The sequence below is a fragment of the Pristiophorus japonicus genome, chromosome 15 (genome assembly GCF_044704955.1).
Source record: "Pristiophorus japonicus isolate sPriJap1 chromosome 15, sPriJap1.hap1, whole genome shotgun sequence".
NCBI classification, from domain to species: domain Eukaryota; kingdom Metazoa; phylum Chordata; class Chondrichthyes; family Pristiophoridae; genus Pristiophorus; species Pristiophorus japonicus.
Genome location: NC_091991.1, coordinates 150,780 through 176,454, shown reverse-complemented (window position 1 = coordinate 176,454; position 25,675 = coordinate 150,780). Strand labels below are relative to the sequence as shown.

The 25,675-nt window shown below is 48.8% G+C and overlaps 1 protein-coding gene across 2 annotated transcripts in view; it reads right to left on the bottom strand.

Moving 5' to 3' along the window:
* LOC139281365 (bone morphogenetic protein receptor type-2-like) overlaps nt 1-24,208 on the bottom strand; it is a 61,135-nt gene extending 36,927 nt beyond the window's left edge. The window contains exons 1-3 of one of the 2 annotated variants that reach the window (XM_070901517.1): nt 24,134-24,208; nt 21,204-21,359; nt 4,178-4,330 (exon numbers count right to left, since the gene is read on the bottom strand). In XM_070901517.1, coding sequence (XP_070757618.1) covers nt 4,178-4,330; nt 21,204-21,359; nt 24,134-24,194 — 370 coding nt within the window. In that variant the 5' untranslated portion in view covers nt 24,195-24,208. The remainder of the gene's footprint in view (nt 1-4,177; nt 4,331-21,203; nt 21,360-24,133) is intronic. The other variant, XM_070901518.1, reaches the window with a different exon arrangement.
* Between the last annotated feature and the right edge of the window lie 1,467 nt (nt 24,209-25,675).

Below are 25,675 nucleotides of genomic sequence, written 5' to 3'. Positions count from 1 at the left end.
ACCTCTCAGCCAAGGGAAATCGCTCCTTCCTATCCACTCTATCCAGGCCCCTCATAATTTTATGCACCTCAATAAGGTTTCTCCAGAACTGAGGGAGCACCGCACTGTCGGAGGCGCAGTACTGAGGGAGCGCCGCACTGTCGGAGGGTCAGTACTGAGGGAACCCCGCACTGTCGGAGGGGCAGCACTGAGGGAACCCCGCACTGTCGGAGGGGCAGTACTGAGGGAGCGCCGCACTGTTGGAGGGGCAGTACTGAGGGAGCGCCGCACTGTCGGAGGGGCAGTACTGAGGGAGCGCCGCACTCTCGGAGGGGCAGTACTGAGGGAGCGCCGCACTCTCGGAGGGGCAGCACTGAGGGAGCGCTGCACTGTCGGAGGGGCAGCACTGAGGGAGCGCCGCACTCTCGGAGGGGCAGCACTGAGGGAGCGCCGCACTCTCGGAGGGGCAGCACTGAGGGAGCGCTGCACTGTCGGAGGGGCAGTACTGAGGGAGCGCCGCACTGTCGGAGGGGCAGCACTGAGGGAGTGCCGCACTGTCGGAGGGGCAGTACTGAGGGGGCGCTGCACTGTCGGTGTAATGTCCTTACACCTTACTATAGAATCACATGAGGCATGTACTGCAGACAAGGTCACTACGTGACCTGAACCTTTATTCCCAGGACCAAGAAGTGATGACCCTGCATGGGACCTCCCTTTATATCCATGGATGCACTGGTGAGAAGTGTCTCCCACAAGTTTACCCCCTCTGGTCAAGGTGTGCTTTTCTTGGGTGTATACAGTATGCATTGTTGTTACATGAAGGTTACAGTTGCATGAAGGTTACATACATGACAGTCGGAGGGGCAGTACTGAGGGAGTGCTGCACTGTCGGAGGTGCCATCTTTTGGATGAGATGTTAAACCGAGGCCCCGTCTGCTCTCTCAGGTGGATGTAAAAGATCTCATGGCACTATTTCGAAGAAGAGCAGGGGAGTTATCCCTGGTGTCCTGGGGCCAATATTTTTCCCTCAATCAACATCACTAAAACAGATTATCTGGTCATTATCATATTGCTGTGAGTGGGAGCTTGCTGTGCGCAAGTTGGCTGCTGCGTTTCCCACATTACAACAGTGACTACACTCCAAAAATACTTTATTGGCTGTAAAGTGCATTGAGATGTCCGGTGGTCGTGAAAGGCGCTTTAGAAATGCTTGTCTTTTTTTTGTGTATTGGTGACGTGCTGAAGCAGACAGGAAGGGATTTCAGGCAGAGAATAGACACGGCCTGGGTTTTAAATGTAATATCTGACAGTAGGGGGCTGGATCCATGGATGCATCGATTCGGGAACTCTTCACCCAGCTCCATTGCTATAACCTCCTCTCACTACCGCCACTCACTTGCTGCGCACTTTGACCAGAAGTATGTCAATGGTATCAGTAAAGCACATTTTCCAATCTCAGTGCTCCCCCTTGTATGTCCGTTATTGTGTACTGCCTTAGGAAAATCCGTCAAAGATGAGTGGGGGCCTGTACAGCACATCAATGATCTAGACTTAAATGTAGGGGGCATGATTAAGAAGTTTGCAGATGATACTAAAATCGGGTGTATGGTTGATAATGAAGAAGAAAGATGTAGACTGCAGGAGGATATCAATGAACTGGTCAGCTGAACAGAACAGTGGCAAATGGAATTTAGTCCAGAGAAATGTGAGGTAATACATTTGGGGAGGGCTAACAAGGCAAGGGAATACACATTAAATGGTAGGACACTGAGAAGTGTACAGGAACAGCAGGACCTTGGAGTGCAGGTCCACAGATCCCTGAAGGTAGCAGGCCAGGTGGATAAGGTGGTTACAAGGCATACGGAATGCTTACCTTTATTAGCTGAGGCATAGAATATAAGAGCAGGGATGTTATGCTTGAACTGTATAAAACACTGGTTAGGCCACAGCTGGAGTACTGCGTGCAGTTCTGGTCACCACATTACAGGAAAGATGTGATTGCACTGGAGAGGGTACAGGGGAGATTTACGAGGATGTTACCTGAACTGGAGAATTTTGGCTATGAGGAAATATTGGATAGGCTGGGTTTGTTTTCATTGGAACAGAGGAGACTGAGGGGAGACCTTATTGAGGTGTATAAAATTATGAGGGGCCTGGATAGAGTGGATAGGAAGGACCTGTTTCCCTTAGCAGAGGGGTCAACAACCAGGGGGCATAAATTTAAATGAATTGGTAGAAGGTTTAGAGGGGATTTGAGGGGAAATGTTTTCACCCAGAGGATGGTGGGGGTCTGGAACTCGGCCTGAAAGGGTGGTAGAGGCAGAAACTCTCACCACGTTTAAAAAATACCTGGATGTGCACCTGAAGTGCCGTAACCTACAGGGTACGGACCTAGAGCTGGAAAGTGGGGTTAGGCTGGGTAGCTTTTGGTCGGCCGGCGCGGACACGATGGGCCAAATGGCCTCCTTCTGTGCTGTAAATGTCTCTGGTTATATGAATCTATAATTCTATAATTCATAGTGGCACGGTCGTTTGTCTGACCGACTATGTTATTTATGGTAGCGAATGGGTTAAGACAGAATTGAATTAATTGTAGCCTGATTTTGCAGGTGTGTGTGTGTGTGTTAGATAGAAAGGGTTTCAAGGACTCAGAAATCGCTCCCACACGAACATCTGGAATGCCTCCATTGATAAAAGCTGAACTTGGAAGAGGAAGAGAGTGAGGATTTGGGAAGTTGCCATCTGTTCCAGAAACTATGGCAGCACAGGGCAGATAAAGTCGAACAATCGGCCCTTTCAGTGCTCAGATATAAAACTCTACAAACCGTTTACAGGCACTCATTGCTTCACCAACCTTATCATATTTAACCGTGGAATTTCCATCTCACTAATCGCAATCCTATGTTTCGATGAGCAGTTTCCCCCTCTATCCCTGGCCATTTAGCACCAAACCCAGTAAAATCAATTATTTCACCGGCAAATAATCCAGCAAGGATCGCTGCAAAGACAATTTATTGTGTTAAACTGAATGTGAGCCACTTATCCCTGTAAATAAAGATAGTTTCTGCCTTTCTAATTGTTTACATTACTTCGAGCCAATCTCTCATGACCGTTATCTGATCATCATAGGCAGCCCCTCAAAATCGAGGAAGGCTTGCTTCCACTCCAAAAGTGAGTTCTCAGGTGACTGAACAATCCAATGCGGGAATTACAGTCTCTGTCACAGTGGGACGGACAGTGGTTGAAGGAAAGGGTGGGTGGCTCCTTCCGCTGCCTGCGCTTGATTTCTGCACGCTCTTGGCGACGAGACTCGAGGAGCTCAGCGCCCTCCCGAATGCACTTCCTCCACTTAGGGCAGTCTTTGGCCAGGGACTCCCAGGTGTCAGTGGGGATGTTACACTTTATCAAGGAGACTTTGAGGGTGTCCTTGAAACGTTTCCTCTGCCCACCTGGGGCTTGCTTGCTGTGTAGGAGGAGTTCCGAGTAGAGCGCTTGCTTTGGGAGTCTTGTGTCAGGCATGCGAACAATGTGGCCAGGTAGTTAAGATGGTTAAGAAGGCATACTGAATGCTTGCCTTTATTAGCTGAGGCACAGAATACAAGAACAGGTGGGTTATGCTTGAACTGTATAGAATACTAGTTAGGCCACATTTGGAGTACTGCGTGCAGTTCTGGTCACCAGATTACAGGAAAGATGTGATTGCACTGGAGAGGGTACAGAGATTTATGAGGATGTTGCCGGGAGCGGAGAATTTTAGCTATGAGGAAAGATTGGAGAGGCTGCGTTTGTTTTCTTTGGAACAGAGGAGGGGACACCTGATTGAGGTGTATAAAATTAAGAGGGGCCTTGATAGAGTGGTTAGGGAGGATCTATTTCCCTTAACTGAAGGTCAACAACCAGGGGGCATAAATTTAAAGTAATTGGGGAAGGTTTAGAGGGGATTTGAGGGGAAATGTTTTCACCCAGAGGGTGGTGGGGGTCTGGAACTCACTGTCTGAAAGGGTGGTAGAGGCAGAAACCCTCACCACATTTAAAAGGTGCTGGATGTGCACCTGAAGTGCTGTAACCTACAGGGCTACGGACCGAGAGCTGGAAAGTGGGATTAGGCTGGATAGGTCTTTGTCGGCCGGCACGGACACGATGGGCCGAAATGGCCTCCTTCTGTGCTGTGAACTTGTGCGATGATTTCGAGACTCACCCTGGGCCGGGATGTACAGCACAGCGGAGATATCAGGAGGGTGGGCATTACACATGTCGGTGTTGCAGCAACAGGAGTAGAAGAGGTGGGTCTTGCTGGCTGTGTCTGCACACGTCGAGTTACAGGAGAGCACGTTGGTCGGGGGCCAACAGCCTGTGTGGGAGAGAGAAGATGGCGACACTCAGTGAGGGTGAAGAGGCAGCAGAGCCTCACATATCTTGTTCTGCGGACCATGTGTGAGTGGGGAAAGGTCACACTGTGAGGGGGATAGGTCTCACTGTGAGAGGGGAAAGGTCACACTGTGAGAGGGGAAAGGTCACACTGTGAGGGGGAAAGATCATACTGTGAGAGGGGAAAGGTCACACTGTGAATGGGGAAAGGTCACACTGTGAGAGGGGAAAGGTCACACTGTGAGGGGGAAAGATCATACTGTGAGAGGGGAAAGGTCACACTGTGAGTGGGGAAAGGTCACACTGTGAGAGGGGAAAGGTCACACTGTGAGGGGGATAGGTCACACTGTGAGAGGGGAAAGGTCACACTGTGAGTGGGGAAAGGTCACACTGTGAGAGGGGAAAGATCACACTGTGAGAGGGAAAAGGTCTCACTGTGAGAGAGGAAAGGTCACACTGTGAGAGGGGACAGGTCACACTGTGAGTGGGGAAAGGTCACACTGTGAGAGGGGAAAGATCACACTGTGTGTGGGGAAAGGTCACACTGTGAGAGGGGAAAGATCACACTGTGAGAGAGGAAAGGTCACACTGCGAGAGGGGACAGGTCACACTGTGAGTGGGGAAAGGTCACACTGTGAGAGGGGAAAGGTCACACTGTGAGAGGGGAAAGGTCACACTGTGAGAACATAAGAACCAGGAGCAGGAGTCAGCCATTCAGCCCCTCGAGCCTGCTCCGCCATTCAATGGGATCATGGCTGATCCGATCCTGGCCTCAGCTCCGTTTCCCTGCCGTGAGCATAATCCCCAGCCCCACATGTTGCACAGACCATAACCACTGCTCCCATTTATTCAGACATCAGGTTTCTGATGCCCATCATTTATTTAATTATTTGTCTCAATATCCGTTTTACCTCGCACCGTCAATAAGTCCCTGCTGTCCTTTCATCACTCTTCCCTTCCATCGTATCACAGATGTACCCTTTTATTCTTTCTCCCCCTCACCCCCTCCCCTCCCCCAACCCCTCCCTTCCCCCGATACCCTCCCTTCCCCCTCACCCCTCCCTTCCCCCTCCCTACCCCTCACCCCTCCCTTCCCCCTCACCTCTCCCTTCCCCCTCACTCCCTCCCTTCCCCCTCACCCCTCCCGTCCCCCTACACCCTCCCTTCCCCCTCACCCCTCCCTTCCCCCTCCCTACCCACACTCCTCCCTTCCCCCTCACTCCCTCCCTTTCCCCTCACTCCTCCCTTCCCCCTCACCTCTCCCTTCCCCCTACACCCTCCCTTCCCCCTCACCCCTCCCTTCCCCCTTCCTACCCCTCACCCCTCCCTTCCCCCTCACCTCTCCCTTCCTCTTCACCTCTCCCTTCCCCCTCACCTCTCCCTTTCTCTTCACCTCTCCCTTCCCCCTCACCCCTCCATTTCCCCTCACCTCTCCCTTCCCCCTACACCCTCCCTTCCCTCTCACCCCTCCCTTCCCCCTCCCTACCCCTCACCCCTCCCTTCCCCCTCACCTCTCCCTTCCTCTTCACCTCTCCCTTCCCCCTCACCTCTCCCTTCCTCTTCACCTCTCCCTTCCCCCTCACCCCTCCCTTCCCCCTCACCTCTCCCTTCCTCTTCACCTCTCCCTTCCCCCTCACCTCTCCCTTCCTCTTCACCTCTCCCTTCCCCCTCGCCCCTCCCTTCCCCCTCACCTCTCCCTTCCTCTTCACCTCTCTTCCCCCTCACCTCTCCCTTCCTCTTCACCTCTCCCTTCCCCCTCACCCCTCCCTTCCCCCTCACCTCTCCCTTCCCCCTACACCCTCCCTTCCCCCTCACCCCTCCCTTCCCCCTCCCTGCCCCTCACCCCTCCCTTCCCCTCACCTCTCCCTTCCTCTTCACCTCTCCCTTCCCCCTCACCCCTCCATTCCCCCAACCCCTCCCTTCCCCTTAAACCCTCACTTGCCCCTCCCCGCTCCCCCTCCCCACGCTCCTGTGAATCACGTTGGGACATTTTATTACGTTAAAGGTGCTATATAGATACCAGTTGTTGTTGATACAGTCAGGTCTATTGCCCGAGGCAGAGGTCAGCAGCATTTAGTGTAAGGGTTAGATTTAGGGTTATGGTTAGGGTTAATAGAAACATAGAAACATAGAAATTTACAGCGCATTCCGGCCCATCGTGTCCGCGCCGGCCGACAAAGAGCCACACGGCCCTCGGTCAGCAGCCCTGAAGGTTACATATAAACCTATGAACAATGACGGAAAGGTAAAGAGCACCCAGCCCAACCAGTCCGCCTCACACAACTGCAACACCCCTTATACTGAAACATTCTACACTCCACCCCACATGGTCTCCTGGGATTTCGGGGCAATAAATCTGGGAAAATTCCTCTCCGACCCATCCAGGTGATTAAAACTAGTCCAGGAGATCACCCTGGTTGTATTCGATTCACTGCAGTACTTACTATTATACCTGCGCCGACCAGTCTAATCCCAATTACCAGCTCTAGGTCTGTAACCCTGCAGGTTACTGCACTTTAAATGCTCATCCAACCATCCCTTAAAAGTGGTGAGGGTTTCTGCGTCCACCACTTCCAGGCAGCGAGTTCCAGATCCCCATAACCCTCTGCGTAAAGAAGCCCCCCCTCAAATCCCCTCTAAACCTTCCACCAACCACCTTAAAACTATGCCCCCTCGTAATAGACCCTTCCACCAATGGAAATAGACCCTTACTATCCACTATGTCCAGGCCCCTCAATATTTGGCACACCTCAATGAGGTCTCCTCTCAACCTCCTCTGTTCCAATGAGAACAAACCCAGCCTATCCAATCTGTCCTCATAACTAAGATTCTCCATTCCAGGCAGCATCCTCGTAAATCTCCTCTGCACCCTCTCTAGTACAATCACGTCCTTCCTATAATACTGCGACCAGAACTGCATGCAGTACTCCAGCTGTGGCCTAACCAGAGTATTGTACAATCTAAGCATAACCTCCCTGCTCTTAAATTCTATGCCTCGGCCAATAAAGGCAAGCATTCTGTATGCCTTCTTAACAATCTTATCCACCTGGCCTGCAACATTCAGGGATATGTGGACAAGCACTCTAAGGTGTTATGTATTTAACCCTTTGTATTTAACCTGCATAACACCTGACCACTAGAGGGCCCACCTGTTGGAGTCCCAAGGGATCCCAGCATCTTTGGGAGCACAATATATAAGCAGGCCACCCACGAGGTACCTGCACTCTGGAGTCTTATTACAGGAGCTAAGGTCACACTTGCTTATTGTACACAGTACTCAGTTTCATCCTTTATTATGAGTGTGCCAATTGGCAATGAAGTAATGCAGAACCACTTGAAAATGCAAAGGACAGTCGGTATCCTGGAGAAGTGCTCAGAAGGAGACGATTGGGAGGCCTTCATGCAGAGACTCGACCAATACTTTGTGGCCAATGAGCTGGAAGGGGACGTAAACGCTACCAAACGAAGGGCAATCTTCCTAACTGTCTGCAGGGCAACAACCTATGGCCTCATGAAGAATCTCCTGGCCCCGGCAAAACCAACAGTGAAATCCTACAAAAAATTGTGTACGCTGGTCCAGGAGCACCTAAATCCTAAGGAAAGCATTTTGATGGCGAGATATCGGTCCTACACGTGTCAACGATCAGAGGGCCAGGAAGTGGCGAGCTATGTCGCTGAACTAAGGCGCCTCGCAGGACATTGTGAGTTTGAAGGATTCCTAGCACAAATCCTCAGAGACTTTTTTGTACTGAGCATCGGACATGAGACAATCCTTCACAAACTGTTGACTGTAGAAACTGCGAATCTAAGTAAAGCCATAACGATAGCCCAGGCATTTATGTCCACCAGCGACAACACCAAGCAGATTTTGCAGAGTAAAGAAGCTTCGGCCAGTACTGTCCATAAAGTAACGTCGGTTTTGAGCAGAAGTGTACATGGCAGAACGTAAACGCCGGCTGCTGCAGGTCGACCTCAGTTGACCCAGAGTCCACCATCATCTGTTAATGTGAGGCAGTTAACACTTGTTGGCGCTGCGGTGGTGATCATCGGCCCCATTAAGCACTATGCTTGCAACGGTTGCAGAACAAAGGGACACCTCCAGCGAATGTGCAGGTAAGCTGCAAACCTTGCAAGCCCTGCAAACCACCATGTTGCAGAGGAAGATCGATCCATGGTGGATCAGGCTGAATTGGAGACTCGTACCGAGGAGTCAGAAGTGTACGGGGTACACACATTCACTACAAAATGTCCACCAATAATGTTGAAAGTTGAACTGAATGGCATTCCAGTATCTATGGAGCTGGACACGGGGGCAAGTCAGGCCATAATGAGTAAAAAAGTCTTCGACAGGCTGTGGGGCATAAAGGCACACAGGCCCAAGCTCAGCCGCATTCACACCAAACTAAGGAGTTACACCAAGGAAAACTAATCTCTGTAATTGGCAGTGCTGAAGTCAAAGTCTCCAATGATGGAGCAGTACACAAAATCCCGCTGTGGATTGTGCCAGGGGATGTCCCCACACTGTTTGGCAGAAGCTGGCTGGGGAAAATCCGCTGGAACTGGGACAACATCCGAGCGCTTTCGTCTGTCAACGACGCCTCATGTAACCAGGGTTCTGAGCAAGTTCCCATCACTGTTTGAGCCAGGCATTGGAAGCTTCTCGGGGCGAAAGTGCAGATCCATTTGGTTCCCGGTACGCGACCCATCCACCACAAGGCACAGCGGTACCGTACATGATGCGTGAAAAAGTGGAAATTGAGCAGGACAGGCTGCAACAAGAAGGCATCATTGTGCCGGTGGAATTCAACGACTGGGCCAGTCCGATTTTCCCGGTACTTAAGGAGGACGGTACGGTTAGAATTTGTGGGGACTATAAAGTAACGATTAACTGTTTTTCGCTGCAAGATCAGTACCCGCTACCCAAGGCAAACGACCTATTTGTGAGCCTGGCTGGAGGGAAGACGTTCACCAAGCTGGACCTGACCTCGGCCTACATGACCCAGGAGCTGGAGGAGTCTTCGAAAGGACTCGCCTGCATCAACACGCACAAAGGTCTGTTTATCTACAACCGGTGATCGTTCGGGATTCGGTCGGCCATGCGATCTTCTGACGGAACATGGAGAGCCTGCTAAAGTCGGTTCCTGGCATCGTGGTTTTCCAGGATGGCATATTGGTTACAGGTCGGGACACCATGGAGCATTTGAAAAATCTGAAAGAGGTTCTTAGTTGGTTGGATCGCGTGGGGCTCAGATTGAAACGCTCGAAGTGTGTTTTCCTGGCTCCGGAGGTCGAGTTCTTGGGAAGAAGAATCGCAGCAGATGATATCAGACCCACTAACGCCAAAACGGAGGCATAAGAACATAAGAACATAAGAATTAGGAACAGGAGTAGGCCATCTAGCCCCTCGAGCCTGCTCTGCCATTCAACAAGATCATGGCTGATCTTGCCATGGCCATCAAGAACGCGCCGCGACCACAGAACATGATGGAGCTGCGGTCATTCCTAGGACTCCTTAACAATTTTGGTAATTTCCTACCTGGCTTAAGCACCCTGATAGAACCTCTGCATGCACTACTGCGCAAGGGAGATGATTGGGTATGGGGGAATTCACAAGAAGCTGCCTTTAAGAAAGCCAGAAATCTGTTGTGTTCAAACAAACTGCTTGTCCTATATAACCCTTGTAAACGATTAGTGCTAGCTTGCGATGCGTTGTCATACGGGGTTACAACAGGCTACTGAATCGAGGATTTTGCAACCGGTCGTGTATGCGTCCAGGAGTTTGTCCAAGGCCGAAAGGGCCTACAGCATGGTTGGAAAAGAGGCTCTGGTGTTCGTCTACAGGATGAAAAAAATGCACCAGTACTTATTTGGCCTCAAGTTTGAGCTTGAAACTGACCACAAGCCGCTCATATCGCTATTCTCTGAGAGCAAAGGGATGAATACCAATGCTTCTGCACGCATCCAAAGATGGGCGCTCAAGCTGTCGGCCTATAACTATGTAATCCGCCACAGACCAGGCACAGAGAACTGCGTTGATGTTCTCAGTCGGCTGCCATTGCCCACCATCGGGATGGAAATGGCATAGCCAGTGGACTTGCTCATGGTTATGGAGGCATTCGAGAATAAGAAGTCCCCCATTACAGCCCGCCAGATCAGGACCTGGACCAGCCAGGATCCTTTACTGTCCTTGGTAAAAAACTGTGTCCTCCATGGGAGCTGATCTGGTGTCCCAGCGGAGATGCAGGAGGTGATTAAGCCGTTCCACAGATGCAAAGACGAGTTAGAGCTGAGGGTGGATTCACTCTGGAGCATCCACGATGCTGAGAATGACGTGAGTATCACGTGTAGCGAGTTGGTCTTACCGCAGGAGAAGGGTCCACAGCCAGCTAGGGAATGGAAGACCAGCAGGAAGAGTAGTGCAAGGAAGGTAGTGCAGGAGTCCCCTGTGGTCATCCCCCTGCAAAACAGATACACTGCTTTGGGTACTGTTGAGGGGGATGACTCATCAGGGGAGGGCAGCAGCAGCCAAGTTCATGGCACCGTGGCTGGCTCTGTTGCACAGGAGGGCAGGAAAAAGAGTGGGAGAGCGATAGTGATAGGGGATTCAATTGTAAAGGGAATAGATAGGTGTTTCTGCGGCCGCAACCGAGACTCCAGGATTGTATGTTGCCTCCCTGGTGCAAGGGTCAAGGATGTCTCGGAGCGGGTGCAGGACATTCTAAAAAGGGAGGGAGATCAGCCAGTTGTTGTGGTGCACATTGGTACCAACGACATAGGTAAAAAAAGGGATGAGGTCCTACTAAACGAATTTAAGGAGCTAGGAGCTAAATTAAAAAGTAGGACCTCAAAAGTAGTAATCTCTGGATTGCTACCAGTGCCACGTGATAGTCAGAGTAGAAATCGCAGGATAGCGCAGATGAATACGTGGCTTGAGCAGTGGTGCAGCAGGGAGGGATTCAAATTCCTGGGGCATTGGAACCGGTTCTGGGGGAGGTGGGACCAGTACAAACCGGATGGTCTGCACCTGGGCAGGACCGGAATCAATGTCCTAGGGGGAGTGTTTGCTAGTGCTGTTGGGGATGATTTAAACTAATATGGCAGGGGGATGGGAACCAATGCAGGGAGACAGAGGGAAACAAAAAGGAGGCAAAAGCAAAAGACAGAAAGGAGATGAGGAAAAGTGGAGGGCAGAGAAACCCAAGGCAAAGAACAAAAAGGGCCACTGTACAGCAAAATTCTAAAAGGACAAAGGGTGTTAAAAAAACAAGCCTGAAGGCTTTGTGTCTTAATGCAAGGAGTATCCACAATAAGGTGGATGAATTAACTGTGCAAATAGATGTTAACAAATATGATGTGATTGGGATTACGGAGACGTGGCTCCAGGATGATCAGGGCTGGGAACTCAATGTCCAGGGGTATTCAACATTCAGGAAAAATAGAATAAAAGGAAAAGGAGGTGGGGTAGCATTGCTGGTTAAGGAGGAAATTAAGGCAATAGTTCGGAAGGACATTAGCTTGGATGATGTGGAATCTATATGGGTAGAGCTGCAGAATACCAAAGGGCAAAAAATGTTAGTGGGAGTTATGTACAGACCTCCAAACAGTAGTAATGATGTTGGGAAGGGCATCAAACATGAAATTAGGGGTGCGTGCAATAAAGGTGCAGCAGTTATAATGGATGACTTTAATATGCACATAGATTGGGTTAACCAAACTGGAAGCAATACGGTGGAGGAGGATTTCCTGGAGTGCATAAGGGATGGATTTTTAGACCAATATGTCGGGGAACCAACTAGGGGGGAGGCCATCTTAGACTGGATGTTGTATAATGAGAGAGGATTAATTAGCAATCTCGTTGTGCAAGACCCCTTGGGGAAGAGTGACCATAATATGGTGGAATTCTGCATTAGGATGGAGAATGAAACAGTTAATTCAGAGACCATGGTCCAGAACTTAAAGAAGGGTAACTTTGAAGGTATGAGGCGTGAATTGGCTAGGATAGATTGGCGAATGATACTTAAGGGGTTGACAGTGGATGGGCAATGGCAGACATTTAGAGACCGCATGGATGAACTACAACAATTGTACATTCCTGTCTGGCGTAAAAATAAAAAAGGAAAGGTGGCTCAACCGTGGCTATCAAGGGAAATCAGGGATAGTATTAAAGCCAAGGAAGTGGCATACAAATTGGCCAGAAATAGCAGCGAACCCGGGGACTGGGAGAAATTTAGAACTCAGCAGAGGAGGACAAAGGGTTTGATTAGGGCAGGGAAAATAGAGTACGAGAAGAAGCTTGCAAGGAACATTAAGACGGATTGCAAAAGTTTCTATAGATATGTAAAGAGAAAAAGGTTAGTAAAGACAAACGTAGGTCCCCTGCAGTCAGAATCAGGGGAAGTCATAACGGGGAACAAAGAAATGGCGGACCAATTGAACAAGGACTTTGGTTCGGTATTCACTGAGGAGGACACAAACAACCTTCCGGATATAAAAGGGGTCGGAGGGTCTAGTAAGGAGGAGGAACTGAGGGAAATCCTTATTAGTCGGGAAATTGTGTTGGGGAAATTGATGGGATTGAAGGCCGATAAATCCCCAGGGCCTGATGGACTGCATCCCAGAGTACTTAAGGAGGTGGACTTGGAAATAGTGGATGCATTGACAGTCATTTTCCAACATTCCATTGATTCTGGATCAGTTCCTATGGAGTGGAGGGTAGCCAATGTAACCCCACTTTTTAAAAAAGGAGGGAGAGAGATAACAGGGAATTATAGACTGGTCAGCCTGACATCGGTAGTGGGTAAAATGATGGAATCGATTATTAAGGATGTCATAGAAGCTCATTTGGAAAGAGGTGATATGATAGGTCCAAGTCAGCATGGATTTGTGAAAGGGAAATCATGCTTGACAAATCTTCTGGAATTTTTTGAGGATGTTTCCAGTAGAGTGGACAAGGGAGAACCAGTTGATGTGGTATATTTGGACTTTCAGAAGGCTTTCGACAAGGTCCCACACAAGAGATTAATGTGCAAAGTTAAAGCACATGGGATTGGGGGTAGTGTGCTGACATGGATTGAGAACTGGTTGTCAGACAGGAAGCAAAGAGTCGGAGTAAATGGGGACTTTTCAGAATGGCAGGCAGTGACTAGTGGGGTACCGCAAGGTTCTGTGCTGGGGCCCCAGCTGTTTACACTGTATATTAATGATTTAGACGAGGGGATTAAATGTAGTATCTCCAAATTTGCGGATGACACTAAGTTGGGTGGCAGTGTGAGCTGCGAGGAGGATGCTATGAGGCTGCAGAGCGACTTGGATAGGTTAGGTGAGTGGGCAAATGCATGGCAGATGAAGTATAATGTGGATAAATGTGAGGTTATCCACTTTGGTGGTAAAAACAGAGAGACAGACTATTATCTGAATGGTGACAGATTAGGAAAAGGGGAGGTGCAACGAGACCTGGGTGTCATGGTACATCAGTCATTGAAGGTTGGCATGCAGGTACAGCAGGCGGTTAAGAAAGCAAATGGCATGTTGGCCTTCATAGCAAGGGGATTTGAGTACAGGGGCAGGGAGGTGTTGCTACAGTTGTACAGGGCCTTGGTGAGGCCACACCTGGAGTATTGTGTACAATTTTGGTCTCCTAACCTGAGGAAGGACATTCTTGCTATTGAGGAAGTGCAGCGAAGGTTCACCAGACTGATTCCAGGGATGGCGGGACTGACCTATCAAGAAAGACTGGATCAACTGGGCTTGTATTCACTGGAGTTCAGAAGAATGAGAGGGGACCTCATAGAAACATTTAAAATTCTGACAGGGTTAGACAGGTTAGATGCAGGAAGAATGTTCCCAATGTTGGGGAAGTCCAGAACCAGGGGACACAGTCTAAGGATAAGGGGTAAGCCATTTAGGACCGAGATGAGGAGGAATTTCTTCACCCAGAGAGTGGTGAACCTGTGGAATTCTCTACCACAGAAAGTTGTTGAGGCCAATTCACTAAATATATTCAAAAAGGAGTTAGATGACGTCCTTACTAATAGGGATATCAAGGGGTATGGTGAGAAAGCAGGAATGGGGTACTGAAGTTGCATGTTCAGCCATGAACTCATTGAATGGCGGTGCAGGCTAGAAGGGCCGAATGGCCTACTCCTGCACCTATTTTCTATGTTTCTATGTTTCTATGTCTATTGTGGGGCAATCACGTGATCTTGCCCAAGAAAGGCAGAGATATACATTCATATCTGAACTGCACAGCACCCACCCAGGCATCATAGTGATGAAAGCCATAGCCAGATCCCATGTGTGGTGGCCCAGCATTGACTCGGATTTAGAGTCATGCGTGCGCCAATGCAACACTTGCTCGCAACTGAGCAATGCACCCAGAGAGGCACCGCTAAGTTTGTGGTCGTGGCCCTCCAAACCGTGGTCGAGGATCCACATAGACTATGCAGGCCCATTTCTAGGCAAAATGTTTTTGGTTGTAGTGGACGCTTACTCAAAATGGATTGAATGTGCAATAATGTCTGTAAGCACATCCACGGCCACTATTGAAAGCCTACGAGCCATGTTTGCCACGTACAGCTTGCCTGATGTCCTAGTCAGCGACAATGCGCCGTGCTTCATCAGTGCTGAATTCAAGGAATTCATGACCCGCAACGGGATCAAACACGTCACATCTGCCTCGTTCAAGCTCGCATCCAACGGCCAGGTAGAAAGAACAGGCAGTTCAGACCATCAAGCATGTTGGAAGGTTCCCTGCAGACCCGGTTGTCCCGAGTGCTGCTCAGCTACCTCATCAGACCCCACTCACTCACCGGGGTTCTCCAGCCGAGCTGCTCATGAAAAGGGTGCTTAAAACAAAGCTCTCTCTTGTCCATCCTGATCTCCATGATCACGTGGAGGGCAAGCGGCATCAACAAAGTGTGTATCATGACCGCGCAAATTTATCACGCGATATTGAGATCAATGGTCCTGTGTTTGTGCTCAGTTATGGACATGGTCCCAAATGGTTCACTGGCACGGTCACAGCCAAAGAGGGGAGTAGGGTGTTTCAGGTCAAATTGGCCAATGGACAAATGCACTGAAAACATTTGGACCAAATCAAATTGTGGTTCACCAACAGCTACTAACAACCCGAAGAAGACACCACCAACTTTGACCCTCCAACACACACACAAGTGGCAACTGACATCATGGTTGACCACGAAGCTGAACTCATCATCCCCAGCAACCCGGCAAGGCCAGAGAAGAACTGACCATCCCACCCACACCCGAGACGATCGACAAGGGAGCGTAAAGCCCCAGATCATCTCACCTTGTAAATAAGTGTACTGTTGACTTCACGGGGGAGTAATGTTATGTATTTAACCCCTTGTAACCTGCATCACACCTGACCACTAGAGGGCCCACCTGATGGAGTCCAAGGGATCCCCGCATTGCGGCACTGGAGCTGCGGGTGGATTCACTCTGGAGCATACACGATGCTGAGAATGACGTGAATAGCCCGTTTAGTGAGTTGGTCTTACTGCAGGAAAAGGTTACTCAGGCAGATAGGGAATGGATAACCAACAGGAAGAGCAGTGGAAGGAAGGTGGTGCAGGGGTCTCCTGCGGTCATCCCCCTGCAAAACAGATACACCACTTTGGGTACTGTTGAGGGGGATGACTCACCAGGGGAGGGCAGCAGCAGCCAAGTTCATGGCACCGTGGGTGGCTCTGCTGCACAGGAGGACAGGAAAAAGAGTGGGAGAGCGAAAGTGATAGGGGATTCTATTGTAAGGGGAATAGATAGATGTTTCTGCGGCCGCAACCGAGACTCCAGAATGGTATGTTGCCTCCCTGGTGCAAGGGTCAAGGATGTCTCGGAGCGGATGCAGGACATTCTGAAAAGGAAGGGTGAACAGCCAGTGGTCGTGATGCGTATAGGTACCAACGATATAGGTAAAAAACGGGATGAGGACCTACAAGATGAATTTAGGGAGCTAGGAGCTAACTTAAAAAGTAGGACCTCAAAAGTAGTAATCTCAGGATTGCTACCAGTGCCACATTCTAGTCAGAGTAGGAATCACAGGATAGCGCAGATGAATAGCCCAGGTCCGTGGAGAGGCGGCGGCAGTCCGAGAGGCGGGAGTGCGTGGTGTCGGAGCGGCCTATAAAGGCCCAGGTGCGTGGAGAGGCGGCGGCAGTCTGAGAGGTGGGAGTGCGTGGTGTCGGAGCGGCCTATAAAGGCCCAGGTTGTGCAGCTTCAGCGGGGAGAGAAGGCAAAAAGAAGTAGAATGAAATCAAAAGGTGACGTCACAGCCAAGGGGGTAAGTGATTGGCTGGTGATTGGTGAGTAGCTTTTCTTTTACTTTTTTATATCAATAAGTAACCTGTTAACATTGTTGCCAATTTAAGTTAATCTAAGGGTTAAATCATGGCAGGAGAGCTCGGTCACGTGATATGCTCCTCCTGTACCATGTGGGAACTCAGGGACACTTCCGGTGTCACTGACGACTACGTGTGCGGGAAGTGTATCCGCCTCCAGCTCCTGACAGAACGCGTTGCGGATTTGGAGCTGAGGGTGGATTCACTTTGGAGCCTCCACAATGCTGAGAACGACGTGAGTAGAACGTGTAGCGAGTTGGTCGTACCGCAGGTGAAGGGTCCACAGCCAGCTAGGGAATGGAAGACCAGCAGGAAGAGTGGTGCAAGGAAGGTAGTGCAGGGGTCCCCTGCGGTCATCCCCCTGCAAAACAGATATACTGCTTTGAGTACTGTTGAGGGGAATGACTCATCAGGGGAGGGCAGCAGCAGCCAAGTTCATGGCACCGTGGCTGGCTCTGTTGCACAAGAGGGCAGGAAAAAGAGTGGGAGAGCGATAGTGATAGGGGATTCAATTGTAAGGGGAATAGATAGGCGTTTCTGCGGCCGCAACCAAGACTCCAGGATGGTATGTTGCCTCCCTGGTGCAAGGGTCAAGGATGTCTCGGAGCGGGTGCAGGACATTCTAAAAAGGGAGGGAGAACAGCCAGTTGTCGTGGTGCACATTGGTACCAACGACATAGGTAAAAAAAGGGATGAGTTCCTACTAAACGAATTTAAGGAGCTAGGAGCTAAATTAAAAAGTAGGACCTCAAAAGTAGTAATCTCGGGATTGCTACCAGTGCCACGTGCTAGTCAGAATAGGAATCGCAGGATAGCGCAGATGAATATGTGGCTTGAGCAATGGTGCAGCAGGGAGGGATTCAAATTCCTGGGGCATTGGAACAGGTTCTGGGGGAGGTGGGACGAGTACAAACCGGACGGTCTGTACCTGGGCAGGACTGGAACCAATGTCCTCGGGGGAGTGTTTGCTAGTGCTGTTGGGGAGGAGTTAAACTAATATGGCAGGGGGATGGGAACCAATGCAGGGAGACAGAGGGAAACAAAAAGGAGACAAAAGCAAAAGACAGAAAGGAGATGTGTAAAAGTGGAGGGCAGAGAAACCCAAGGCAAAAAACAAAAAGGGCCACTGAGTATAAAGGGGCTGCGGGAGGGGTCAAAACTAGAAATCATGATTTAAAAACTAGGATTAAAACACTCTACCTAAACGCACGCAGCATTCGAAAAAAAGTAAATGAGTTGACGGCACAAATCATTACAAATGGGTATGATTTGGTGGCCATTACAGAAACACAGTTGCAGGGTGGCCAAGACCGGGAATTAAACATACAGGGGTATCTGACGATTCGGAAAGATAGACAAAAAGGGAAAGGAGGTGGGGTAGCTCTGTTATTGAAGGATGATTTCAGGGCAGTTGTGAGAGATGATATTGGCTCTAATGAACAAAATGTTGAATCATTGTGGGTGGAGATTAGAGATAGTAAGGGGAAAAAGTCACTGATGGGTGTAGTTTATAGGCCCCCAAATAATAACTTCACGGTGGGGTGGGCAATAATCAAGGCAATAATGGAAGCATGTGAAAAAGGAACGGCAGTAGTTATGGGGGATTTTAACCTACATATCGATTGGTCAACTCAAATCGCACGGGGTAGCCTGGAGGAGGAATTCATAGAATGCATACGGGATTGTTTCTTAGAACAGTATGTTACAGAACTGACAAGGGAGCAAGCTATCTTAGATCTGGTCCTGTGTAATGAGACACGAAAAATAAATGATCTCCCAGTAAAAGATCCTCTTGGAATGAGTGATCACAGTATGGTTGAATTTGTAATACAGATTGAGGGTGAGGAAGTTGTGTCAGAAACGAGCGTACTATGCTTAAACAAAGGGGACTACAGTGGGATGAGGGCAGAGTTGGCTCAAGTAGACTGGAAACACAGACTAAACGGTGGCACAATTGAGGAACAGTGGAGGACTTTTAAGGAGCTCTTTCATAGTGCTCAACAAAAATATATTCCAGTGAAAAAGAAGAGTGGTAAGAGAAGGGATAACCAGCCGTGGATAACCAAGGAAATAAATGAGAGTATCAAATCAAAGACTAATGCGTATAAGATGGCCAAGGTTAGTGGGAAACTACAAGATTGGGAAAATTTTAAACAACAGCAAAGAATGACTAAAAAAGATATAAAGAAAGGAAAGATAGATTACGAAGGTAAACTTGCGCAAAACATAAAAACAGATAGTAAAAGCTTTTACAAATATATAAAACGGAAAAGAGTGACTAAAGTAAATGTTGGTTCCTTAGAAGATGAGAAGAGGGATTTAATAATGGGAAATGTGGAAATAGCTGAGACCTTAAACAATTATTTTGCTTCGATCTTCACAGTTGAAGACACAAAAACCATGCCAAAAATTCCTGGTCATAGGAATGTGGGAAGGGAGGACCTTGAGACAATCACTATCACTAGGGGGGTAGTGCTGGACAGGCTAATGGGACTCAAGGTAGACAAGTCCCCTGGTCCTGATGAAATGCATCCCAGGGTATTAAAAGAGATGGCGGAAGTTATAGCAGATGCATTCGTTATAATCTACCAAAATTCTCTGGACTCTGGGGAGGTACCAGCGGATTGGAAAGCAGCTAATGTAACACCTCTGTTAAAAAAAAGGGGGCAGACAAAAGGCAGGTAACTATAGGCCGGTTAGTTTGACATCTGTAGTGGGGAAAATGCTTGAAACTATCATTAAGGAAGAAATAGCGGGACATCTAGAGAGGAATAGTGCAATCAAGCAGACGCAGCATGGATTCATGAAGAGGAAATCATGTTTAACTAATATAGTGGAATTCTTTGAGAATATAACGAGCATGGTGGATAGAGGTGTACCTATGAATGTGGTGTATTTAGATTTCCAAAAGGCATTCGATAAGGTGCCACACAAAAGGTTACTGCAGAAGATAGAGGTACGCGGAGTCAGAGGAAATGTATTAGCATGGATAGAGAATTGGCTGGCGAACAGAAAGCAGAGAGTCGGGATAAATGGGTCCTTTTCGGGTTGGAAATCGGTGGTTAGTGGTGTGCCACAGGGATCGGTGCTGGGACCACAACTGTTTACAATATACATAGATGACCTGGAAGAGGGGACAGAGTGTAGTGTAACAAAATTTGCAGATGACACTAAGATTAGTGGGAAAGCGGGTTGTGTAGAGGACACAGAGAGGCTGCAAAGAGATTTGGATAGGTTAAACGAATGGGCTAAGGTTTGGCAGATGAAATACAATGTCGGAAAGTTTGAGGTCATCCACCTTGGGGAAAAAAAACAGTTAAAGAGAATATTATTTGAATGGGGAGAAATTACAACATGCTGAGGTGCAGCGGGACCGGGGGGTCCTTGTGCATGAATCCCAAAAAGTTAGTTTGTAGATGCAGCATGTAATCAGGAAGGCGAATGGAATGTTGGCCTTCATTGCGAGAGGGATGGAGTACAAAAGGAGGGAGGTTCTGCTGCAACAGTATAGGGTATTGGTGAGGCCGCACCTGGAGTACTGCGTGCAGTTTTGGTCACCTTACTTAAGGAAGGATATACTGGCTTTGGAGGGGCTACAGAGACGATTCACTAGGCTGATTCCGGAGATGAGGGGGTTACCTTATGATGATAGATTGAGTAGACTGAGTCTTTACTCATGGAGTTCAGAAGGATGAGGAGTGATCTTATAGAAACATTTAAAATAATGAAAGGGATAGACAAGATAGAGGCAGAGAGGTTGTTTCCACTGGTCGGGGAGACTAGAACTAGGGGGCACAGCCTCAAAATACGGGGGAGCCAATTTAAAACAGAGTTGAGAAGGAATTTCTTCTCCCAGAGGGTTGTGAATCTGTGGAATTCTCTGCCCAAGGAAGCAGTTGAGGCTAGCTCATTGAATGTATTCAAGTCACAGATAGATTTTTAACCAATAAGGGAATTAAGGGTTACGGGGAGCGGGAGGGTAAGTGGAGCTGAGTCCACGGCCAGATCAGCCATGATCTTATTGAATGGTGGAGCAGGCTCGAGGGGCTAGATGGCCTACTCCTGTTCCTAATTCTTATGTTCTTATGAATACGTGGCTTGAGGAGTGGTGCAGAAGGGAAGGATTCAAATTCCTGGGACATTGGAACCGGTTCTAGGGGAGGTGGGGCCTGTACAAACCGGACGGTCTGCACCTGGGCAGGACCGGAACCAATGTCCTCGCGGGAGTGTTTGCTAGTGCTGTTGGGGAGAGGTTAAACTAATATGGCAGGGGGATGGGTTTGGGGTTAGGGTTAGGGTTGGGGTTGGGGTTAGGGTTAGGGTTGGTGTTAGGGTTGTGGTTAGTGTTAGGGTTAGGGTTGGGGTTAGTGTTGGGGTTGGGGTTGGGGTTGGGGTTAGGTTTTGGGTTTGGGTTGGGGTTGGGGTTGGGGTTAGGATTTGCGTTAGGGTTGTTGTGGATACAGTCAGGCCTATTGCCCGAGAGAATAGCTGCCTCACCTTGTTTATCAGGATGCAAAGCCCCATCACTCGCTTGTTTCCAGATCCCAAAGCAATAGTCGCTACTTCGACACGTCACCGTCTTATTACTGGGGGCAAGACTTTGGTTCTCAGACTTTGCGAATGACTTGCAGACTCTTCCTTCTTTATTTCCACCTGGAGCAGAACGAGGCAGATCATCACTACTTCCCCAATGCTTGTGATCCTTACACTGAATGGTTCCACCATGTGCTGTCCCGACATCATGGCGTTCAACTCCACTCATTGGGACTCAAACATCCAATAATTGTGTCGCTATCTGGATTAATGAGGCAGGAGTTTAATTTTGTCCATTCTGCAGAGGGAGCTTTACTCTGTACCTGACCCCGTGCTGTACCTGCCCTGGGAGTGTTTGATGGGACAGTGTAGAGGGAGCTTTACTCTGTATCTAACCCGTGCTGTACCTGCCCTGGGAGTGTTTGATGGGACAGTGTAGAGGGAGCTTTACTCTGTATCTAACCCCCTGTACCTACCCTGGGAGTGTTTGATGGGACAGTGTAGAGGGAGCTTTACTCTGTATCTAACCCATGCTGTACCTGCCCTGGGAGTGTTTGATGGGACAGTGTAGAGGGAGCTTTACTCTGTATCTAACCCGTGCTGTACCTGCCCTGGGAGTGTTTGATGGGACAGTATAGAGGGAGCTTTCCTCTGTATCTAACCCCCTGTACCTGCCCTGGGAGTGTTTGATGGGACAGTGTAGAGGGAGCTTTACTCTGTATCTAACCCCCTGTACCTGCCCTGGGAGTGTTTGATGGGACAGTGTAGAGGGAGCTTTACTCTGTATCTAACCCATGCTGTACCTGCCCTGGGAGTGTTTGATGGGACAGTGTAGAGGGAGCTTTCCTCTGTATCTAACCCTGTGCTGTACCTGCCCTGGGAGTGTTTGATGGAACAGTGTAGAGCAAAACACAGTGACTCTGGATAATTAAGGTGCAGTGTAAATGTTGGTGTGGAGCAGGATGTTGCCATGGTAATTAAGGTGGCCCTGATGACAATATTTAAACATGATTTCCCTTGTGATGTGGGCTGGGTCAGAGTGTGTCTCTGACCCCCTCATTTCCTGCAGTGGCTTGGTTCAGGAAACCCAACTTGCAGCCTTTGGTATAAATCGCAAAGCACAAGTTAACTTGCTGCAGTCACAAGCTGCTCTCTCTCCTTCACAAAGTCACTCTGCATTTCTCAATCGCTGGCTGGGCTCTCTGGCATTAACAACCAACACACTTTCTAAAGGTCTGCCTTGAACTACAGGACTGTCTCCATCCAACTGCAAAAATATTATTCCTTTTTGAAGGACGTTTACGACCCAACGAAGGGAGAGGAAAGATATGTGTTGTCTTTTCAGCTGCATCACAGAATTCGACTACATGCTCTGGACCGTGAACATTCTCACTTAAACACAACTCATTCCTCCCACTTTCTAACTCCTTTCTAACTGGCAGCTCATTGAATCTGCACCAAACCCTCACCACAATTAGTTTGTTTATTCTTTAAAACACAGGAATGATGGACAACTTGCCCCCCCACCCCCGTTCCAGAGCCTGGATCTCCTTTCAATTTGAAGAAGCGGTGCTGTGGCGAGATATTGAAATTGTGCTTCAATGTATATTTTCTGCAGGTGCGAGTATTATCTATTGCACAGCTGCTGACAATTGTACATTCCTGGACAGAGAGGCAGCTGATGTTAAGTTGAAAATGGAATTGAATCATTTTCATGGCCCATCTCCAATGCTGATCACCTTTGATAAGTTTTACAGAGAACTTATAGTTTTATTTCAAACCAGTGTCAGCTGTGGCTCAGTGGGTAGCACTCTCGCCTCTGAGTCAGAAGGTTGTGGGTTCAAGTCCCACTCCAGAGACTTGAGCACAAAAATCTAGGCTGACACTCCCAGTGCAGTGCTGAGAGAGTGCTGCACTGTCAGAGGGGCAGTGCTGGGGGAGCGCCGCACTGTCGGAGGGGCAGTGCTGAGGAAGTGCCGCACTGTCAGAGGGACAGTGCTGAGGGAGTGCCGCACTGTCGGAGGGGCAGTACTGAGGGCGCGCCACATGTCGGAGGGGTAGTACTGAGGGAGCGCCACACTGTCGGAGGGGCAGTGCTGAGGGAGCGCCGCACTGTCGGAGGGGCAGTGCTGAGGGAGCGGCGCACTGGTGGAGGGGCAGTGCTGAGGGAGTGGCGTACTGTCGGAGGGGCAGTACTGAGGGAGTGCTGCACTGTCAGAAGTGCTGTCTTTCGGATGAGACGTTAAACCGAGGTCCCGTCTGCTCTCTCAGGTGGAAGTAAAAGATCCCATGACACTATTTTGCAGAAGAGTAGGGGAGCAGGGGTGTCCCAGCCCCATATTTGTTCCTCAATCAATATGATAAATCAGATTATCTGGTCATTATCACATTGCTGTTTGTGGGATCTTGCTCTGCGCAAATTGGCTGCCGAGTTTCCTACATTCCAACAGTGACTACACTCCAAAAAATACTTCATTGGCTGTAAAGCGCTTTGAGACATGCGGTGATCGTTAAAGGCGCTATATAAATGCAAGTCTTGCTGTCTTTTATATTTACCCCACATTAAACTCACTGAATTTTATACACACTTTATATATATACCTCACATAGAATTTTACAGGATATTAACTTTCTAACTTGAACAATATAAAAGCTATATTCATTGCAAAGAGTTTATGCAAGAGTATAATAATTGTAAGTAATATTTCTAAATGGGGAGGTGAGGTCTCTGGAACAGCAACATTTATTCTCATTCCACTTGAAGAAATATCATATTCAATGGCATTGCCCTATTTAATTCAAACAGATTGTCGCGCACAGATTATCATTGAACTAAACGTCCCCGAATTACTGTACTGGCTGAATACTGATCGTGGAATAAACGTGTAGCTTACCCACACAATCTCGGAGCAATAACTTCACCACCAACACAGAGCAGAAGAACAAGCGGTCCATTTGCAGGACAGCAGCCAGTGGCCTGAGGATCACTGGAGCAGCATTTAACTGCCTGGCAGGGGCACACCTTTCCTCTGCGCATTCCCCGAGAATGTTGCTGGATTGGGAACTAATATTAAGCCCCACCCCTTCTGTCCAGGATTGCTTTGAACATTATACAGGCAACTCTCGATTATCCGGGGAGCGGGTTTGCCACTAGGGCGAGTGCATGTACTTGCCGAGAATGTTTGGGTCCCAAATTTATATTTAGCTACTTTTTTGTTATGTGCATTCCAGGATGGGATTGGCCACCTATTCATTTTAATATAAAGTGAAGAGACCCATGTTATACTGTGCTACTTTTTCTTAAAATGGCCAGTCTAAAGACTTCAACCGCTGGAGGTGGAATGAGACTCGGCTTTACTTCCCCCGAGGCCGGGCGGCACCCTCAGTGAGGGAAGGGAGAAAGAGTTGGATAAATCTTTTGCCCCTCTGAACTTGCTTCCAGCGTGATGATCGGGACAGTGCCCTAAAAGAGCGGGGTTGGGAGCGTGAGGGTGGGTCGCAGTCTGAGCGGACAGACTCCAGGTCCGAGTTAATTTGATTGCTCTCCAAGGATTCCTTTAAGGTCGAGACAGCATTAAACTTTATTATAAAATAAAGCCCTTCCTCTGTGTGTAGTGATAATGCTGTGTGTCAGCGCAGGACTGGTTTAAGGGTGGTGTGCAGCTGTACACCGGACAGAATCACTGTTTTTACAAATGCCTTTGCAGCGGGTTCTCCGTTAGATCCGTGTACGGATAATCGCGAGTTGCCTGTATTCAGATACAATTTGATGCCAGCGGAGTGGGCTGATTCTTAAAGCAGTCGCTCCGAGAGTTAGTCCTTTACTTCAGTGATTATAAATCGACTGCAGTAAGCGGGAAAAAACTCTGTCCCTAAGCTCTGGAACTCCCTCCCTAAACCTCTCCGTCTCTCTCTCTCTTTCCTCCTTTAAGACGCTCCTTAAAACCGACCCCTTTGACCAGGCTGTTGGATCCCTGCTCATATCTCCACATGTGGCTCGGTGGGTGAGGATAAGGGGCACTTTGGGTTGCGGTTTGAAGTCAGGATTAGGATTTGCTGTCAAGGTTAGGATCAGACTTTGTGACTTGCATGTTAGGGTTAGGATAACGTTTGTGAATATGATTCTGACTACTCGATTAGAGTGGAGTTTTAAAGCTGGGATAAGGAGATCAGAACTGTATACAGTCATCATAGACAGACCCTCGAAATCGAGGAAGACTTGCTTTCACTCTAAAAATAAGTTCTCAGGTGACTGAACAGTCCAATATGGGAATTACAGTCTCTGTCACAGTTGGGACAGAGTGGTTGAAGGAAAGGGTGGGTGGGGAGTCTGGTTTGCCGCACGCTCCTTCCACTGCCTGCGCTTGCTTTCGGTAATGACTCAAGAGTCTTGTAACTGTAAACGGCCTCAGGTGTAAACCTGATCCAACTTTATT